This window comes from Tigriopus californicus, chromosome 10 (genome assembly GCF_007210705.1).
Source record: "Tigriopus californicus strain San Diego chromosome 10, Tcal_SD_v2.1, whole genome shotgun sequence".
Taxonomy (NCBI): Eukaryota; Metazoa; Arthropoda; class Copepoda; order Harpacticoida; family Harpacticidae; genus Tigriopus; species Tigriopus californicus.
Window position 1 is genome coordinate 3,482,472 of NC_081449.1, and position 18,047 is coordinate 3,500,518.

The 18,047-nt window shown below is 44.2% G+C and overlaps 1 protein-coding gene across 5 annotated transcripts in view; it reads left to right on the forward strand.

The window, feature by feature from the left end:
• The window catches only part of LOC131888822 (ecotropic viral integration site 5 ortholog-like), a 43,104-nt gene extending 25,057 nt beyond the window's left edge, over positions 1-18,047 (forward strand). Inside the window, exons 4-14 of one of the 5 annotated variants that reach the window (XM_059237759.1) lie at positions 6,643-6,984; positions 7,071-7,403; positions 13,057-13,261; positions 13,330-13,629; positions 13,702-13,946; positions 14,040-14,154; positions 14,820-14,978; positions 15,410-16,186; positions 16,267-16,509; positions 16,572-16,670; positions 17,226-18,047. In XM_059237759.1, coding sequence (XP_059093742.1) covers positions 6,643-6,984; positions 7,071-7,403; positions 13,057-13,261; positions 13,330-13,629; positions 13,702-13,946; positions 14,040-14,154; positions 14,820-14,978; positions 15,410-16,186; positions 16,267-16,509; positions 16,572-16,670; positions 17,226-17,411 — 3,004 coding nt within the window. In that variant the 3' untranslated portion in view covers positions 17,412-18,047. Of the gene's footprint in view, positions 1-6,642; positions 6,985-7,047; positions 7,404-9,270; positions 9,523-11,256; positions 12,482-13,056; positions 13,262-13,329; positions 13,630-13,701; positions 13,947-14,039; positions 14,155-14,819; positions 14,979-15,409; positions 16,187-16,266; positions 16,510-16,571; positions 16,671-16,905; positions 17,134-17,225 lie in introns of those variants that run through there. The other 4 variants (XM_059237760.1, XM_059237758.1, XR_009374158.1 and 1 more) reach the window with 4 other exon arrangements.

Sequence of the window (18,047 nt, forward strand, 5' to 3'; positions counted from 1 at the left end):
CTCCAAGGGAACGTCAGCCGAGCTAGACAGGCTTCTTTGAATTATTGGAACCTTTATTTACAATCTCAAAATGACAAACCTCGTTCTACAACACCCAAGAGAACGTTGCAGAGCTGAGGAGCAATGGCCTCCTTTTGGCAATAGTGAACGACCGGTTGACCTTTGACTTGTTTGGTTGGATTGCAAGTTCAGTTGGCTATGGTTTTGACCTGGGGAGAGACACACCAAGACTAAATTTTACCAGACATTTTAAAGACTGTGGATCATACAAGTAAAGCAAGGGTAAAGAACAAGTTACAAAATGTCCTCTTCTCTTCATTGCACACCGGTCGTACACCAACAGTTTTTTGTGGAGATGGAGTGGAGAGCTATTATTTGTTTGCCGTCTCTCGTCTACTCGTACCAAATAACTTTTTGGGGTCCGCTTTTTATCCGACGTGGTCCAAATTGGAGACAAAAACTCGAGTGTGTTTATGCTCGTTAGATTATTTTCAACCCCTACACGGTGCATGTACAAACCTCTTCTGTGGTTCCATTATTTGCTCTTTGGTAGGAGAGAAAGCCGACACACGCATAACAGAGAAAACCATGTTCCTCATGGTCCATACTACTCCCTACCTTTTGTAGTCAATACTTCATACTCGGAATGCCATTGCACTTGTTTTGCCAAGGAGGAATTTCTACCAAAAGCACCCACTAGGATACGTTCCAAAGTCGTTGGTGAGGGGAAAGCTTAAAGTGTGGTGCAGAGGAACCACTCGTGGGTAATACGGACACAACGATTAGATTTGGCTTCCAAATGCCCGCTTCCACTATCTAATCCATTCAATTGGGTTCCAAGCCTTTTCTCGGGTTTGACACGCGCTTCTTTTCTCTCTTGCCTTTTGTGGCCTTTGTACACTGACAGCTTGAATACAGAATGAATCCCTGTGGAAAGAATGGTCGTGAATTAGCAAAATGCGAAAAATCTGGCAGACTTAATGCTCTTAAAAGACTATCGACAAAATTTGGCTATGGGGGGGTCCATGTTTTCCATTCAGTCAAGATTAGTCAACCACGAAGGTGGTGTAATTAATTTGCTCCATTTTGTTTGGTATTCATCACCATCCTTTTTCATGAAGTTTTTCATAGAGACGTGACAAGAGACATTGGCAAAATGAAATGCCTGATTCGTTTCTTTGCCAAACTTCATATATCTAGGGTAAGAAAGGGACTGAAAGACTTCCCAATTCCCAGCACCTCGAAACAACATAACGAAAGCCCAAATGGCATCCTCTCTGTCGTCCTTGGAGTTCTTGAGAGCCGGATTTGAGCCTGAAATGAAAGTCATGAGTCCCTTGACGGCCCTATAAAGGCCTATAAATGTGGAGAAGAGATTTCTAGCCACTCATGCAAAATAGAGTGGATGACCGTGGCCGTTTAAAGCTCCTCAGAAATATGGGTTGGAAAACGAGGTTTAACAAAAATCGTGAATTCCCTTCAAAAGCGTCGAGGTGGGATTTGAGCCGAATGACATTCAGGACTGAAATGCTTTTTCTCAGGAGGGGCCTTCATAAATTTTCAGACCATACTTGGAATGGACAAGAGGGATTGAAGTACCGTACGCGACAATCTGGCGTGAGTAATATCCTAGCCTTGAATAACAAGTTTCCTAGTTCAGGGTGGCCGAAAAACAAAAACACTCATTTCAAAGATTTTATCATTCCTTCATATGCACCAAACGAACATTAATCCGTAACAAAAGGGGAAAGAATATCTTTTTCAGGAAACTGAGGAAGCTGCATCCCAAAGGACAGTCAGCTCTCTTATGAATAGAAAATAAATCTTTCTTCCCAAAGAGAAACACTGAATAACTTGGAGAGGTTCCAAAAAAGATACTAAAGTTTTCAACAGACTAGTAAGTAGACCCTCGTTATGTGGAATTTTGATACCCCTTTAGAAAAGCAAAAAAAAAAGCTATGAAAAGAGAGACCTTATTGAGGGGATGGCATGGTTCCAGAGCTCCAGGCCTCTCTGATCCACTCTAATGTGGCCATCAAGTTGTTCCAACTGTTCTAAGAATTTATGGTCCAAACTGTCACGCCGTTTTTCTGGGCAGCATTCAGAGCGGCCAGTCATCCGTCTTTTCCAAGGTCATTTGAGCATCGGATCAAAGCCTTCTTGGAGCTTAAATTCACTTCCAAAAAAAGCAAGCCAAGTCAAAACCTTGACTTGTTCCTTCTTCGGTGGAAACCAGAGCTATGATGCCATTCGTGAATGGTCTGTTGCACAAAGCATATTGCAGACTCCTCCCTCTGCCAAGGTGTTCCAAGGCGAATTTCTCTGATTTTCAAGCATGTAGGAGGTGCCTTTGGGGTTCTTTTGAATGAGCTTAGAAACTCCAGGAAGTCTTGTTTGCTCGTTGCTTGAGCTTGTCTTTGCGAAGATGGAAACCGTGCAAACTTTAGGGCCCCCAAAATTCTGAAGACTTCCGTAACCAAGCTACTCAAAGAAGAAGACGACGACGACGACTTTTGTTTAATAAAGTAGGTTTCAAAGAAGCCCACGTACGTGGGAAAAGGAGAGGGGAAGACGAAGCTCTTGGGGTTGATTGGGCTCGTCTCCAACAATATCACTCAAGATTGAGGCTCGTGAAAACTCGGGCAATTTGCTTTTCCTCGTCACGTTTTCAATTGTTCTCTATGATGATCATCATTTTCCATGAATACACTTTTGCCACTGACATCCCTTTGATGTTGGCCAACTCCTTTTTACGTATGAGTAGAGTATTTAACGAACTTTTTTGGCTGCCTCAAAGGGATACGAGTATTGGTATTCCGGGAACTCGCCCAACACTTCGAACTTTGTTCTCTCTCCCTTCAGTGGGTTGGCTTACGATTTACTTTTATCCCTCCAAGAATCATTCATCCTTGAGGGCAAAATGTTGGATGAAAGTTCCTTTCCACCTCAATCGAGGGTGCTGTGCTAGGAACAACGAAGATCCAAGGAATATTTCCTTGGGTAGAATGGATTTGTGTGGAGATCAATGAAGCCTACTTGTTCCGGCATGCCCAAAGGGATAGCTCGCTATATCTCTCGTAATCGATTTTAGAGACACTGAACCAGAAAATATCTTTTGGCCAAGTGCAGATTGGGAAAATTGGGCCAATCCACGTATGCCCTTCTTGACGAGGAAGATATGGGGCAAGCTCACTTGACAGAGAGAGAGAGAGAGAGAGAGAGAGAGCTCTCTGGTTCCAACTTTGATGCCCTCTTCAGGCATGATTTCCGCTTAGTGTTTTTGCCAAATCCATTTGCTTCGAAAGAGGTTGTTGGATGTCTGCCTTCAACCTGCATGCAGCATTTCTATAAAATACATTTGACAGCCAGGACCAAAAAGCACTTCCGTGGTGTGACGCATTTCCAGTTTTTGCTCCGGCGGAACGCGCACGAGATGAAAGCTCCAATGAGCCAATAAATAAGGATTCCAAGTGTCCAAAACGGATTACCTTGGACAACTTCAAGGTCTTTTTCTACCTTTCCAGCGATGAAAAAGAACTGCCACGATCCCCTCTCAGTTGATAGATTTGTTCAATCAAGCATTCACTCCTCTTACGACAGACTTTTTCGGTGAATGGAACATCTCGAGGTGATCTCGAGTGGTGGTACGGACGTCGGTAATAAAGGCCTCGATCCAGATCTGAACCTCGTTGTTGGGTTGACCACCGTGGGAGGTTGTCACGTTTTTGCCGCATACTCATTTTCTGCCTCTGGAAGTAGAAATAAAGGGCTGCTAAGACGGGTCCTTTTTGTTCCCCACATGCGTTTGCTCTCATTCTGGAACGAAACTCGGCAACGACAGAGGAGGATTGTTCACTCTTTTTTCCCCCTGGGTTTGCCATAAAAAACCTCGCCTTACATCACCGCAAAATTTGGCCGTTCGAGGTGGTTTTGGTCCAATCTGTTCCACCAGAGAGCTCGAAATTGAATTTGTGTCAAAACAGAGTGCGATATGAGGCACACGTACACCGACTTTTCTCGTCATCACTTACGCTTCACACAGATATTGAGGGAACTGGGACAGTCTCAGATAAAGTGGAAGAATTGGTTAAATTGAGCTAGAATTTGGCACTCCTTCATTCCCTATGTCGCGAATAGACAGCTCTATCCCAATATGGTGTCGTCTGAAGACACTCGAGATTAAATTGCCCGCTATTGCGAGACTAGGGCTTAGACATGGTTGCCTCTTATCTGGTTCCCCTGAGTGCGGGGAATATATTCAGGCAAGAAGAATACTATAACGCTGGGCCTTATTTGAATCCCCTTCATTCGAGTTCTTTTGAAGTTTCTTTGGGGTCATCTCCTAGAGATGCGAGTCGCGTTGTTAAATGTCAATTGCTCATCAATTGCCAAGTTCATGTAGCGATATTTTGAGGAGTACAATAACTTTGTACTGTAGATCTTATGAAACCTCGAGAGCTGATGATAGATTTAGAATCTAGCTGCTGTAAGTGGACAGTGTTCAAATATTATTACAGGCCATTCACTCGACTGCTTCCATCGTTGTTTTTTTTCATCTGGCGTTGGCAGCAACAATCGTCAATTTTGTACATAATTTCAGCAAATAATTGAGCGGAATTACTATTAAACCATGAGGACGTGGAGTAAAAGAGCCCATTTGGATGCCACCAGAAGGTTCTTGAAAGCAAAGTCCACTAGACATTGTGTTCCAACGAGATATGGAAAATGAGCCAATCCAAGTTGGATGAAAGTATGCTTTTGTTCCATAAAGCCGCGGAACTTTCCCAGCTTCAAATCTCAAAGTTATCATTATGTCGGTCCCATGCTCTTTGGATGGCGACGAGAGGGATAACGTAATTATTTGCCGAGATGCAAAGGCACGAAATCTCTAGGAAATGACATAACTTTCGACTTCCATCAATGCATCCCCGAGCACACTTGTCGACGTTGTTGATTTTGTCCACGGGAAAGCCGGACCAAGATGTTTCCCAGTTTCAGCTATGACAGATGAGGATAATCTCAATCCGTGACAAGATTCGTGACTAGTTGTTGCATTGTCACACCACCCGGACGAGGGTGTTAAAATTGCAGTGAGCTACTTCTTCTTTGACAGAGTGAGAAAGAAATCTCATTAGGAAGCAAGCCTTTCACAACATCGACAGCCACTGTTTGGATTCCATTGTTCCTTTTTTTCCAATTTTTTGGGGGGAGCAAACTCAAGAGAAATGTCTCGAAAATCGTTGGTTGGGGTTCGAGAAATAGCAAAATAGCAGACCCCAAAACAGCATATTCAAGTGGTGCTTCAATGTCCTTGCCGCATCCAGGAATACTATACGAGTTTCAGATTAACCATGGACAAGGATAGACGTGCGCGTGTTGCACACACGGAACCCAAAGAGTTCCACAGTCGCTTTCCATTGGATCAACATCCATCCATACATTGGACCAATTCCACTCAAGTTCTCAAATTTAGCTCAGTGGTTTCAAATTGCACAAAGTAGGCACAATTTGCCCAAGTGCTGGAAAACTTGACATGCAAGCCCGGTTGTAGTGTGGAGAACGGAGAAGAGTAGGGTGGAAAGTGCATCTTTGAAAATGAATTCGGGGGTTCTCTAAACAACATCCTTGGGAAAAGTTCCCTTCATACGTTGAAAACGGCTGTTAACCTCAATTCATGCAGGAGGGACGAGGGGTTCTTCGTGTTGGTTCGAGGTCTTCAGTGGTGGCATGTGGTGGTATGGTTCCTCTTCGTCTCTTCAGCAAGATGGGAGTCCAATTCACACTTTCCTGTATGAGGGTCGACAATGGGGTTATGGCACAAGCGAGGTACCCTGGCCTTCCAAAATGGGCTGGAATTTCCAGCCAGAAATGGCAAAAGAGCATGATTATCTGCAACTTTGTTGTCACTAGACGGGAAAAGTTTGGCATGGGGTTTACCACACATTCAAAGAAACCAACGTTGTCGTACGCTCTGGGCTTGAAGCAGAAGTTATTTCGGCAACTTTTCTAGAAGCATGAGGATTATTTGGTTCAATTAAATTCCTCCTCCCCCTCCAGACCTTTTAATTAGGTATCCGACAGCATCCAACAGGAATCTAATGTTAAGACCAATTTGGGGACAGGAGCGGCATTTTAAGCATTTGGCCCAAGTGGCTGGTGGAGATCAAAGGATCCGTTTCAAGCGTGAATTAATGAGATTCCTTGATGGAATCTGACAACACAAGTTGAGGATAACTTACATCAATGGCACTTTAGTGAAATCCCCGAGAGCATCGAACGAGATGTGCTCTTCTGTCAGGATTTGGTACGCATCAAGTTGAAGCGACTATTCTCCATCTCCGTCTTGCTTTAAGACAAAAGACGCTTCCATCCTCGAAGCTCTCAAGACCTCGGCGTTCAATGAAAGGTCTACGTAGAAGAGCTTTTCGAGACGCTTGGACCCCAGTTAGGAACCCCTTCAAGGCTTTCTTCACCCACCTTCAGCATTACCGCAGACCTGTTACGCTTGGTGACCCCATTCAGCATGGAGCCATATCTCATTGAATCCTTCAGATTTCCACATTCCACTTACCCGACGGCACACGGAAATGAACCCTTTCAAGCCCATTTTCACCACTATTTTTGTTCTTCTTTCTCTTCCAGAGGCGAAAATCCAACTGTCACTTATAGACCCGAGCGTCTGAGCACGAGTAGCAGCTGTTCAACCGGTTCTTGGGTGAGCAGCTCTGGCAGCTCGAGCAGTGGATTTTCCGGTTCGAATAGTTGCAGTAGCAGTGACGAAGAACCCTTTCCCAACACCGAGGACTACGGGGGATTGAATAAGAAATATCGCCAACGAAAACTTGGATGCCATGGTCGATCTCCTTTGAATAGGAATACTTCATGGCTGGCTCAGCTCGAGTGTAGTGTGGTGGCATACCCAAAACTGACCTCCATGACGCTCCAAACTAAGCTGGATGACGATCAACACTCCACAGACGGCAGGTATGAATGAATATGAAGTGGCTATGTTTTAGTTAACCGTTAGCACCTGTACTTTTGATCAAGGCGTAACTCTCATAAATTTCTAGTGAGTCGGTGAGTCGTAAATCGTCCGTTGAGTCCGTGATTTCCCACGAACAACCCACCATGTCCGAGGAGGGTCTTGCGAGCTCCTCGCCAAGTGGGAAATCACCCCTGATCCCCTTACCAGAGGAGGAGAGCTTGGATCCCGCCAATGTCTCCAAGGAGGAATCCAAAGGTTCTGGCAGTGACTCGAGCACTCTATCCTCGAATCCGTCCACCAACAGTCTTGAGCTTAAGAATGGACCCATACCATCGCCGTGCAATAACAACAATTCCCTCCCAAGACAAGTGTCCATTGCTGAACTCGAGCTTCTGAAGCGACTCGAAGAGCAGAACAGGTAATAATTGATCTGATACTCAAGGGTTGTACATTCCGAGCTCGTCTTGTTTTGAGGAATTTATATACGTTTCTGTATATCAAAAAAAGTGATCTAAGAAGCTCAGCTTTCCGAGAGTCAGGGATTCTTTATTCATTTTAGAAATGAAAAGCCCGTTAATGCAATTTGGTCAAGAAGCATTAAACTGAAGACATTGGTCAACTGCTTTTGAAATGTTGGTAAAGTTATAACAATTGAATGCAGCTCATGAAATATAGGTTTAAGTTATAATGCGATTTCATGTCACTGGCATTCCTATTGATGGAGAATTAAGAAAGAACTCAAATCTAGAGAACTTGGTAATGCACGATATCTCGATATTTACGATTGGTATACAAAAAGGTGCTGATGATAAAAATGAGAGTATATTTATAGCAGTATCATTTCAATTTCAGTAGCAATTACATCAGAGGTCAGAAAATAAGATGCTTCAACTCATCAGATAGGTTTTACATGGGAACAAACTAAGGTGAAAAATATTGCAGTTTGACGGTAACGAAGGAATGAAAATGTGAGATCATGGATGACTCGATTGGGTATCTCCTTTTTTTGGGATTGGACAGTCGCGTTCTTTGCATTAGTCACCCACGATCAGCTTTACCTTTGAGCAACATCCGAAATGAGTTCCTTATTCGGCATTGACGACAGCATGACAGAGGTATAAGTCCCCATGTGTCACCTTCAAACTTACCATGCTTGAGACCACAACACATTGATTCGAAATTCGACCGTGTTTGAGCTCAAAGTGAGATTTACCCGAGGTGAGTCGAGCAAGCTCAGGAACAAACAAAGTAGGTGTGTCTCATGCCCTCATTTGTGCACTACGATGGACAAACCCTTCTGCTCCTCTAAATCAAGTTTTTGACCTGTGGACCCACCGAAACCCAAAATTAGTATACTTTGTGGACATTTGTGGTTTTGCTCAACCAAGGGCTGAGCGATCCGTAGATGAAAAGAAATCGTCCTCCCTTTATGCAGACACCTTGTTTGGGAGCTCATTTATGGCTTCCGAGGCTCAATACCTTTTTCATCCGAACTCTTACATGGGTGGTTAACGACAGTCGTCTCTGGTCCATGCCACAGGTACTCTGAATTCTCAGCACAGCTGAGGCAGCCACCGCACCTAGGATGAACTAACTGAACAGGTGAAGATGCCGGCTTGACTCCAGATCTTGATCCCCTTTTTCGTTTCTCTCCCCTTCAAATCTCCGTGAACAGCTCAATCTGGCCTCTTTCACCAAGGTTCATTTCACATCCTATCGCAATCATGCTTGCTGTCAATCATACCGAACCCATGTCTAAATTCAATCCCATTGTGAATGAACTTTCATGCCGAATACTGACTTTTTAACCGGCCAGCAGTTTCCCGGTATCACCTGGAAAAACATCCTCACGATTTCATGGATAAAGAGCGAGGATTCGGGCAGATATTCGAACAGGCTGCAACAACCATGATCCCCCCCCCCTCCTCATCTCCGAATTTGGATAGTTCTATCCTCCCTTCTTGTGCTACATATCCAAGGGCCGATCTAGCCGGGAAAGACGAGTCTGCTTTTCTACCTTTAAGTTCAAATCTGATTGCCAAGGCATGCTCGTCCGTCCTCGACAACATCACCCAAGGAGCGAACGAACGATTGCAGTGCGACCAAGAAGTCAAATTCACAACGTCCGCACTGCTTCTTCGACTACCACCACCACCACCACCACCACCACCACCATCACCGCTACACTGTAGAACGCACCCGCACTCATCGCCACCCGAGTACAAGAGATAAAAGTCTATGTACGTACGTCCAACTTATCCGACCCTCTGACAGTGAAGGGGGTTTGTTCACTAGTTCATTCAGTCTCTGTGAATTCGTACTTGCAAGAGCCAGGAAAAAGTTCTAGTTGACTTTTTTCTTTCCCAACTCCAGAGGGAAGATTTTTGCATTCTGGTGGCTTTGACCTCAAAGCTGAAGAGAAACAAATTGAAAATGGAGAAAATGGAGACTTGTGTTCTAATGTTCCGTGAATGAGTGCATTCTTTCTCAATGAAGCGGTGCTAGAGGAAAGTGATCCAAGACCACAAACTCGTGAAGTGAAAACCTCGTGACTCATGATTGATACCCATCCAATTTGCATAAGCGTCTGAGAAACCTGATTGAGATTTTGTAGGACCTAGAAAGATGAATGGCCAATGATTTCTGTTATCTCTTGTTTCAATGATCTCCAGGTGTTGCAAAACTCAAAACTAGGACCGGCAATTACGAAATCAGTCAAGTCAATAGGCTCAAGTTTAGTAATACCAACGTATTGTGCTATGTCATCAAGAGTGAATGTGTGTGTGTGTGTGACTGTTAGTCAATCAGAATTGTCACCTGAAAGTAAAAGCCAAAAGGAAACGACTCAGCCAAAAAATGTTCACAGTAATACGTGCAATTTGATAGACTCAAAGTTTGAAGTGCACGAAATGAAACGGCACGAGGAAAGACAATTTCGTAGATGCATTCAGCGCAATGTCCTGCCATCCTGATTTAATCTCGTTTTCTGAGCAGAACGACACCATTAAGTTCCACTGCGTCCTGATGTTCCGCATGTTGTGAAATTTTACGCAGACGCTGCTCGACAAATGACTTTTAAAATTTTCGAGCAAGGGGGAACATTTCTAAACACTGAAGGCCAAAAAAACTTGACGAGCTTTGGGCTAAAATACAATGAATGAGCAGCCTCATTTTCGTTGTCCTTGGATATGTGTTCAAGATTGGCCCTTGCTTTTTGCTCACTTTCCCATTTGTGGTCTTAAGGGAAATGTCCGGTTTGTTCCATAGAGTTTGCTCAGGTTCAGTGAAGAGAGCGGCAGTACTCTCGTACATGCCGAACTTTATAGGATTTGCACCTGTTTCACTTCTTAGACGAAAGATTAGGAGGACGAAAACTTGGGCGATAGCTGATGATTAATGCTTAAGTAAAGGGCGTGATAATTATTTTTCCTCGGCCTCTCGGTCCGAGTTTTAGAGTTTTTGCTCTCCCTACTTCTGGCCTCACCCAGCAAGCTTAGAAGGAGGAGCATGGTCAAAGAAGAATAGGATTCAGGTCATCATCCATTTCGGATTTAGATCGCTTTAATCGCTTTTCCTCCCCTCCTTCTCAAGACCTAACCTCGTTTCCTCAACGTTGTTCCACTTAGAGATCCTTAATAAAAGATGGAACATTACTCTGAAAGCTCATCACAAGAAGACCTCTTTGGGTTGGACATATATAAACATTGTCTGTGTAAACAAATACCCACTTTCATTTATTAATGGTAAAGCTAACTTTGATACTCGTCTCCAGAGAATAGAAAGCTTACCATTGTGTCTGATAAATGAAGTCAAAACTCCAGTCCAGCTGTCAAAAGAAAAAAAAACATATCTTGATAAGATTTTCCACCTTCACCCTTCCTTATTCGGCTTTTCTGCAAGAATGTTCCGTAATTTTCTCCCCTTTCCGCTTTCGCAAAAGAAGCGAGAGAAACAAAAATATTTTCGCAAGCACTCTGTGGGTAATCTTTTATAGCGTTGGGATTGAGAGAATATATGAGACTCTTCGAAAAACTTCAAGGCTACCTCATATGAATGAGACACTCACATGGTCCATTAGGATCGAATATCGGCCCTCAATGTGTGTTCTCCCAAATTGAATTGAGACCGTGGATTTCTGGATTTCGCTTTGCAGTGAAAACAATGCGATCGTTAAAAATGAAATCATTGAGCCTCCCAGAACTCATGCGCGAGCTTCTAAAGATACAAAGGCGATGAAAGACTACCAATGCTCCCACTTCATTGGATGGAGTTGCAATAATGCAGTTCGGATATGACAAAAATACGAAGGTATCAATCATGACGCGCCGTCTCTTGGGATAGGATATCTGCATAATTCTGCCAGAGGTGCATTGGGCCCGGAACCATGAACTATTATCAGATTGCGCCTGATATCAGGGATTTCTCTCCTTCGCCTCCCAATTCTTTCATCGATGATTCAAGTCACGTTCCGAATCATACATTCGAGAAGGACGAAGGCAACACCTCCTTCACTAACGGCCTCTCTGACGAGGGCCACAAAGGCAATGACGAGGATGAGGACGAGGACGATGATCCCAACTGGTTTCTTTCCACAAGGAGTCGTCCCACTCAGCGGGTTGAACGCCTTGCCCCTCACGACCTTGAGGATGGAGGTCAACATGTGCCAAAGATTGAAAAGAACCCTTCTGAAAATGAATCAAACGAGAATGGATCCGTTGTCCTGCGAAGGAAGAAGACCCACCGATGGGCAGCAGCCGATGCTCCTAATGGAGAGACCGAGGAGAGTTGCTCCTCGGAAAATCACCGCCAGAATCGATTGAGTCGTCTCTTTCAAGATGGGATCTCGGTGTTGTACGGGTCAAGCAATAGCAGTAAAGAAGGAATCAGGGCCACCCTTCCGAATGCCAATCCCAATCATGAAAGGTCGGAACTACCGGACAGGGACCTCGACTTGAGGAAAAAGTTGGATACATCCGCCGAGGCTATGGGGGAATGGCGAGAAAATGGAACAAATGTGATTTTGTCTGAAACCCCTAACGAGTCTGGCTGCTCGTGGCCTCCTTCTCCTTCCCGTTCCCCTCTTGGTTTGTTGGTCTTGCCCTCACCCAGTTCCACATATATCGATGATCCGATAGCCACAAGGATCTGCGAGCTGTTTGATGAGCTTCAACCCTTGGAACTCGAGGAGGAGCCTTATCAAGAGTCTCAGAATGTCCAACTGCAGAGGAAGTTTTTGTCGCATCGACGCCAACGCGAGCCCGGCTTCTTTAAGCGTCGGAAGCAGACCGTCTCGGGGTACTTTAGTGATTGGGCCAAGTGGCTGACCAACACAGAGGCCAATGAGGGTCTCACCTTGGATGCCACCACTCCCTCCACCCTCCAGGCTCATGACAACAAAGCTGCTCCCACTGTTTGGTCCATGAATCAAAGTAATGGCAATATCCAGCTTGACTCCAACACGACCACTCACGGCCCACCAAAATTGGGCGAAAATGGGTAGGTTCCATATCTTGACGGCGAAAGGCGAGAACCAACCAACCAAGCCAGTCCACGTCTCCTCGTTCTAATGGTCCTTGAAAACATGTGGCTGACGTTAAGAGAGATGCCATCAGATCAAAATAGAGCAAGGGGAAAATGTAGGGCTGGACCTGAAATTGAGGAAGGCGAGAGAAGGTGGAGAAGGCTTTCTGAAGTAGTTTTCTACTGGTACTTTCCGTTTGCCCGTTTGGCATTCCTAGACTAATGCGAAATAAGCTGGCTTCGAAATACTGCCACTTAAGCATAAAGCTGACTGATTTAATAACCTTTTTTTTTTCTTTTTAAAAGGGGGAAATTTCTTAGCCATTAAAGATGGGAGTAAGTTAATAATTTCAGTTGACGAGGACGAACTCAAATGCAAGATGGACATAAGTTGATATTTCTAAACGTCCATATTTTCACCCATTATTACCTTTTACCCTATTCATTTACAAAAACTCCTAAGACATTTGAACAATCGAATTTTATGTGAAACAAAATTGTGCATAGACTTTCCTTCAATCGATTTCTCTCAAATCTTTTATCTTTTTCAGACTGATTGAAACGGATGCCAAGTCCTTGAACTCTCTTCAAAGTGGCCATTCCAGACGGAACTCGGATGCTTCTCAGATATCGGTGACTTCGGGAAGTAGCTTTCCTGAGCGTGAAGAGAGTACAGAAGAGGACCTTTGGACGCTCTGGGGAAAAATCATCAATGAATGGGATTCCGCTGCCAAGCGAAAGTTGCCTCATGTGAAGGTAAACAAATTGGATGGGACTTCTCCAATTGGATCCGACACCTAATCAAAACCATCTTCCGCTCACAGGAACTCGTCCGACGTGGGATTCCCCACCATTTCCGAGGTGTGGCCTGGCCGTTATTGTGCGGAGCTCACGAGTCCGCCGACAAACCCAGGTACGCTGAGTACATGAAGACACAGTCCGCTCATGAGAAAGTCATCCGTCGCGATATCGCCCGAACATATCCGGAACACGAGTTCTTTAAGAAGAAAGACGGGGTCGGTCAAGAGGCTTTGTTTAACGTCATGAAGGCCTATTCAATACATGACCGAGAGGTCGGCTATTGCCAGGGCTCTGCATTCATCGTTGGACTTCTGCTTATGCAGGTACTGTGGGAGATTTGTTTTTAGTAGTAAGTAGGCATTGTGTCTACTTTTCATCTATTGGATCCATGGCAGATGCCGGAGGAAGAGGCTTTTTGTGTGCTGGTCAAACTGATGCAAGAATACCGAATGCGGGAGATGTTCAAGCCGTCCATGGCCGAGTTGGGACTTTGCATGTACCAATTGGAAGTTTTGGTGCAAGAACACATTCCAGATCTGTACGCCCATTTTCAATCCCAGTCAATTCACACCAATCTCTACGCCAGCTCTTGGTTCTTGACCATTTTCTCTACATCAGTACCTATCGCATTGGCCTGCAGGTGAGGCATAAATCAAATGCCCTTCCAGAGTTATGGGCGTTACCCTGGGTGGAAGACTCGTTTCTTAACTTAGTTTTTTTTTCATTCCTACAGAATAATGGATTGCTTTCTGGCCGATGGAATCGAAGTGATATTCCGATTAGCTTTGGCCCTGCTTCTTATTGGACGAAGTGAGCTCTTAGTCCAAGACATGGAAGGAGTTATCAGGGTAAGGAAGGGTCCTGGGAAGAGGGACAAATTAGAACCCATTTGCCTTGAGTCATTTTTCCTCCTTTGAAATGATAATTTCAATTCGAGACTCATTTCTCTGGCCGCGACTGCTCGGAGTCAACCACCCATTGTTCCCATCCGAGTTTATGACCTTGTTCAATGGAGCCATTTTTAGGCCATTTTCAACTGTGTTCCCTCCCATCTCCGTCCGTGTTGGCCTCGTTTTTTGCATGAACTTCATTTCTCTCTTTCCTCTGGGGAATGTCATTCTCACTTTGGCTCTCTTAAAATTTGTCACAGCCCTCCAAGCCCAACAGAACATCCAATCATAAATGGGCACAACTAAGGCTTCTTCGGTCCAACCTAACAGACAATAGTCAATAGACAATGAAAGTGGACCTTAACATCCTTTGTTTACGTTCTGAACTTTTAATTGGTTGGCTTAGTTAAACAATTAACGGACGGTGTTTTCTTATATGATATTAAGTCTAGGCTTCAGCTCGTTTCCAAAACACGTTTTGTGAAACAAGCATCTATTCCCCAATTATTAGTTTTTTGGGTCCATTCGTTTTTGCTCTCTTCATCCCTCTCTGGAAAGAAGATAATTTTGCTTCAACATTTTGGAACCGACCATCAGTGAAGGTTTTTTTCCCTTCCTTTTAGTATTTTCAACGTGATATGCCAACCAAGTTTGAGACAGATCCGGAGACTGTGTTCAACTTGGCCTTTAGCCTGAAGATCAATCAGAAGAAGATGAAAAAATTGGAGAAGGAATACACTACCATGAAGACCAAGGAGAAAGAAGACGAAATCGAACTGAGGGTGAGTGCTCAAAAAGGGAAAGGAGACCATTTTGTCTTTGTCGCTTTGTCAAGTAAGGCTCCTGGACCCTGATTGCTTGATCAAAGTTGTCGAGGTCGGAAGGAAATTGAGAGAAAGTTAGATAATTTCATCGGGATATGAAATTACAGCCTCACTAGTAGCTGCAAAGACTATGTAAAGTAAACTTCAACGGAACTTGTTCATCCGGGAAGTTTTTCTTTGCTGGGCTTTCCAACTTTCCGAAAAATGATGAAAAGAGCGACGCGGACGCCCGAAAGAAAAGTTTTCATGGGCTACAGTCACAAAAGCGGACAGTCTTTATACTGAACGTACTTCTTCTCATACATGAATGATTTCATACGAAGAAGCAGCGATATCATTTCCAAACAGAATCAGCTCATGACCACGCGTCTATTCAATGATTCTTGCAGAGACTCCGGACCGAAAACAGACTTTTAAGGCAGAGAGTGGATCTCTTGGAGCAAGAGTCCAGCAACTTGGCAGATCGGCTTATTCAAGGCCAAGTCACTCGCGCCGAGGTCGAAGAGAGCACTTTTGCCATCAAGCGAGAGCTAGCTGCGGTTAAACAACATGATTTGGATACCAATAGCCAATTGGATGAAGCTAAAGACCGAATCAGGAAGCTCTCCGCCATCATCGAGGATCCAGAGAAGCTCAGCTCGAAAGAAGACATCTCCTTGAAGTCGGAGGTCATCAAACAAAAAGAAGAGATGATCCATTGCCTCCAAGACGAACTCATTAAAGAGAGATTGCGAGAGGCCGAGAACGAGGAAAAAATCAGAGACCTTCACCAAAAGGTCGCAGATTTGGAGGCAGACATGAAGAAGATGCGGGACGCCGTACCCGAGAACGACGTGGCTAGTCTACAAGAGGAGCTTGCCGCAGCCAAGTTGAGGGAGGCCGAGGCCAATTTAGCCCTGAAGGAGCTCCGTTGTAAAGTGTCTGAACTGAGTGCCATGTGGCAGAAACACATCAAACGCGCCGATGGTGAAGCAAATGGCGACTCTCTCGGTGTCATGGCCGCCCCGAGTACCCCTAAGAAGCTGCTTGGCTCTTTGCTTGAAGGAGGTAAGGCTGCCGAGGCCGCCAAACTGGAGGAGGAGCTCTTGACCTCTAGAATGAGCGAGGTCGAGGGACAGGCTGACCTCAAAGAGCAGAAACTCAAAGTGATGGAACTCGAGACACAGGTGAGATCCAATATGCGATTCAACTTGTCTTGGTTACAATGATTTCTCAGTCTCGATCTTTGTGATGTGTTGCCTTGTAGAACCATGTGATCGCCAATCAGCTGAAACGTCAGAGCGATGAAGTATCGAGGTTACGAGAGGCCATGGAAAAGAAGGCCGAAATCGAAGGCACCCTTCAACAACAAGTTAAGGAGGCCAAGAGGAAGTACGCAGATCTTGAGGGTCGGATGAAGGAGGACCTTATGATGGCGAGGATCAGGGATGCCGAAAACACTCAATGCGTGGCAGAACTGACACAAAAGATCTCTTCGTTGGAATACAAAGTAGGTTTTGAATGCAAAAAGTTTATGGAAAGCCATTAAACGAAAGTGTTTCTTTTCTTTAGAATCAAGAGATGCTAACAGAGGGTGACTTGGCCACGTCCATGGACCAATCATATAAGATGCGCGAGCTTCAAGACAAAATTGCTAGTCTACGGGCACAGGTGAGGGAGGATTTTTCGAAAATAGATAATAGCAATGGGTAGATATGGGTTATAAGAACGGGTACATGGAACGAATGGCACTTGGTGTGCTTCTTGTTTTGAATGACATTTCCTGTATGGTGAAGGAGGTGTCTGGCACCATGTCTTTACTAACAACACTTCCATTCTTTCTCTTGCCTGCCATTCGCTCACTGGATTTTCTTCATCACTCTTGAGTATCTTGTCTCACTCGAAGCAGTCCAACAATTTCCAACTTCCCACACCTCTCTGCACGCCTATTGTGGAGTACAAACTTTTTGCACCGCCAAAACAATAGAATATAGAGCTGTCCAAGAGGCACCAGAGACACGGGCGCCATCTTTTCCACGTATTTTGCACTTAAACATACTCGTATCGCTTCCCAAGCTGGCACACTTTACTCTCTAGCTCTATCTTAGGAAGAAATGTCATGGAGCCTTAACAGGTAAACAATTCATTGCTTTTCCCTTATTGTGGACTCTCTCCCAATGCTAATTCGTCTTAGATACATTCATCAAATCAATCTGTCAATTCTAGGTGACCCGGTTGTCCTTGTTTAACTCAAAGCTGTCACAGTCCTTGAGTTTGCACAATTTGGCTTCGTCATTCAGCTCGGAAGGATCTTCTCCCAGCCATACTCCTACCAGGGAAAGCCCATCGCCAGCCACCTCACAGAGTTCCTTGAAGATCAATCTCTCAACTTCATTGCAAGCCCTGAATTGATCCGGAAAAATACCGGAGGTTCCCAACGCAACCTCCCACAAGAAAAAATAATAATAATGATATGAATAATACCATAAAAACAATAATTACGCATAGAACAATTCGATTTTTGTGATACAAGTGAATGAATGTGCGGAAGGATTTCAACATACATAAATGTAATTGTGATATGGTTTCACTTTCCCTTATCAGCCTGCCGTTTCTCTTTGGTAGAACGGCCTGGCCATTCCGTAAAATCATTCGCTTCAATTGGCTCAAGAATGAGATTGAAGTTATAAAAGGTTTTGAGTTTTCGGACAATGAAACTCATTGTCCACTACAAAAAGAATATTTTTGTTATTGATTTTGCCCCAGTATTAGTGTAATTATATACCGATATTGCAATAATAACTTTACCAAGACTACCAATATCCCGTCACCAAAAGGAGTCCAAGTGAAGTTGTACGTTTTGCAAACGAAAGAAAATGTGATATGCCCACCCCATCTTGTGACATAGTGTCGATAGAAGAATGTGGTAGAAGTACCCAAGAGTTAAGATTACCAAGCAAGATGTTCTTAACGAACATTCAATCGAAAAAATAACTTTCTATGTTCACTATGTACTCATTGCTTTCCATGTGAATCAAAGTGTTTATT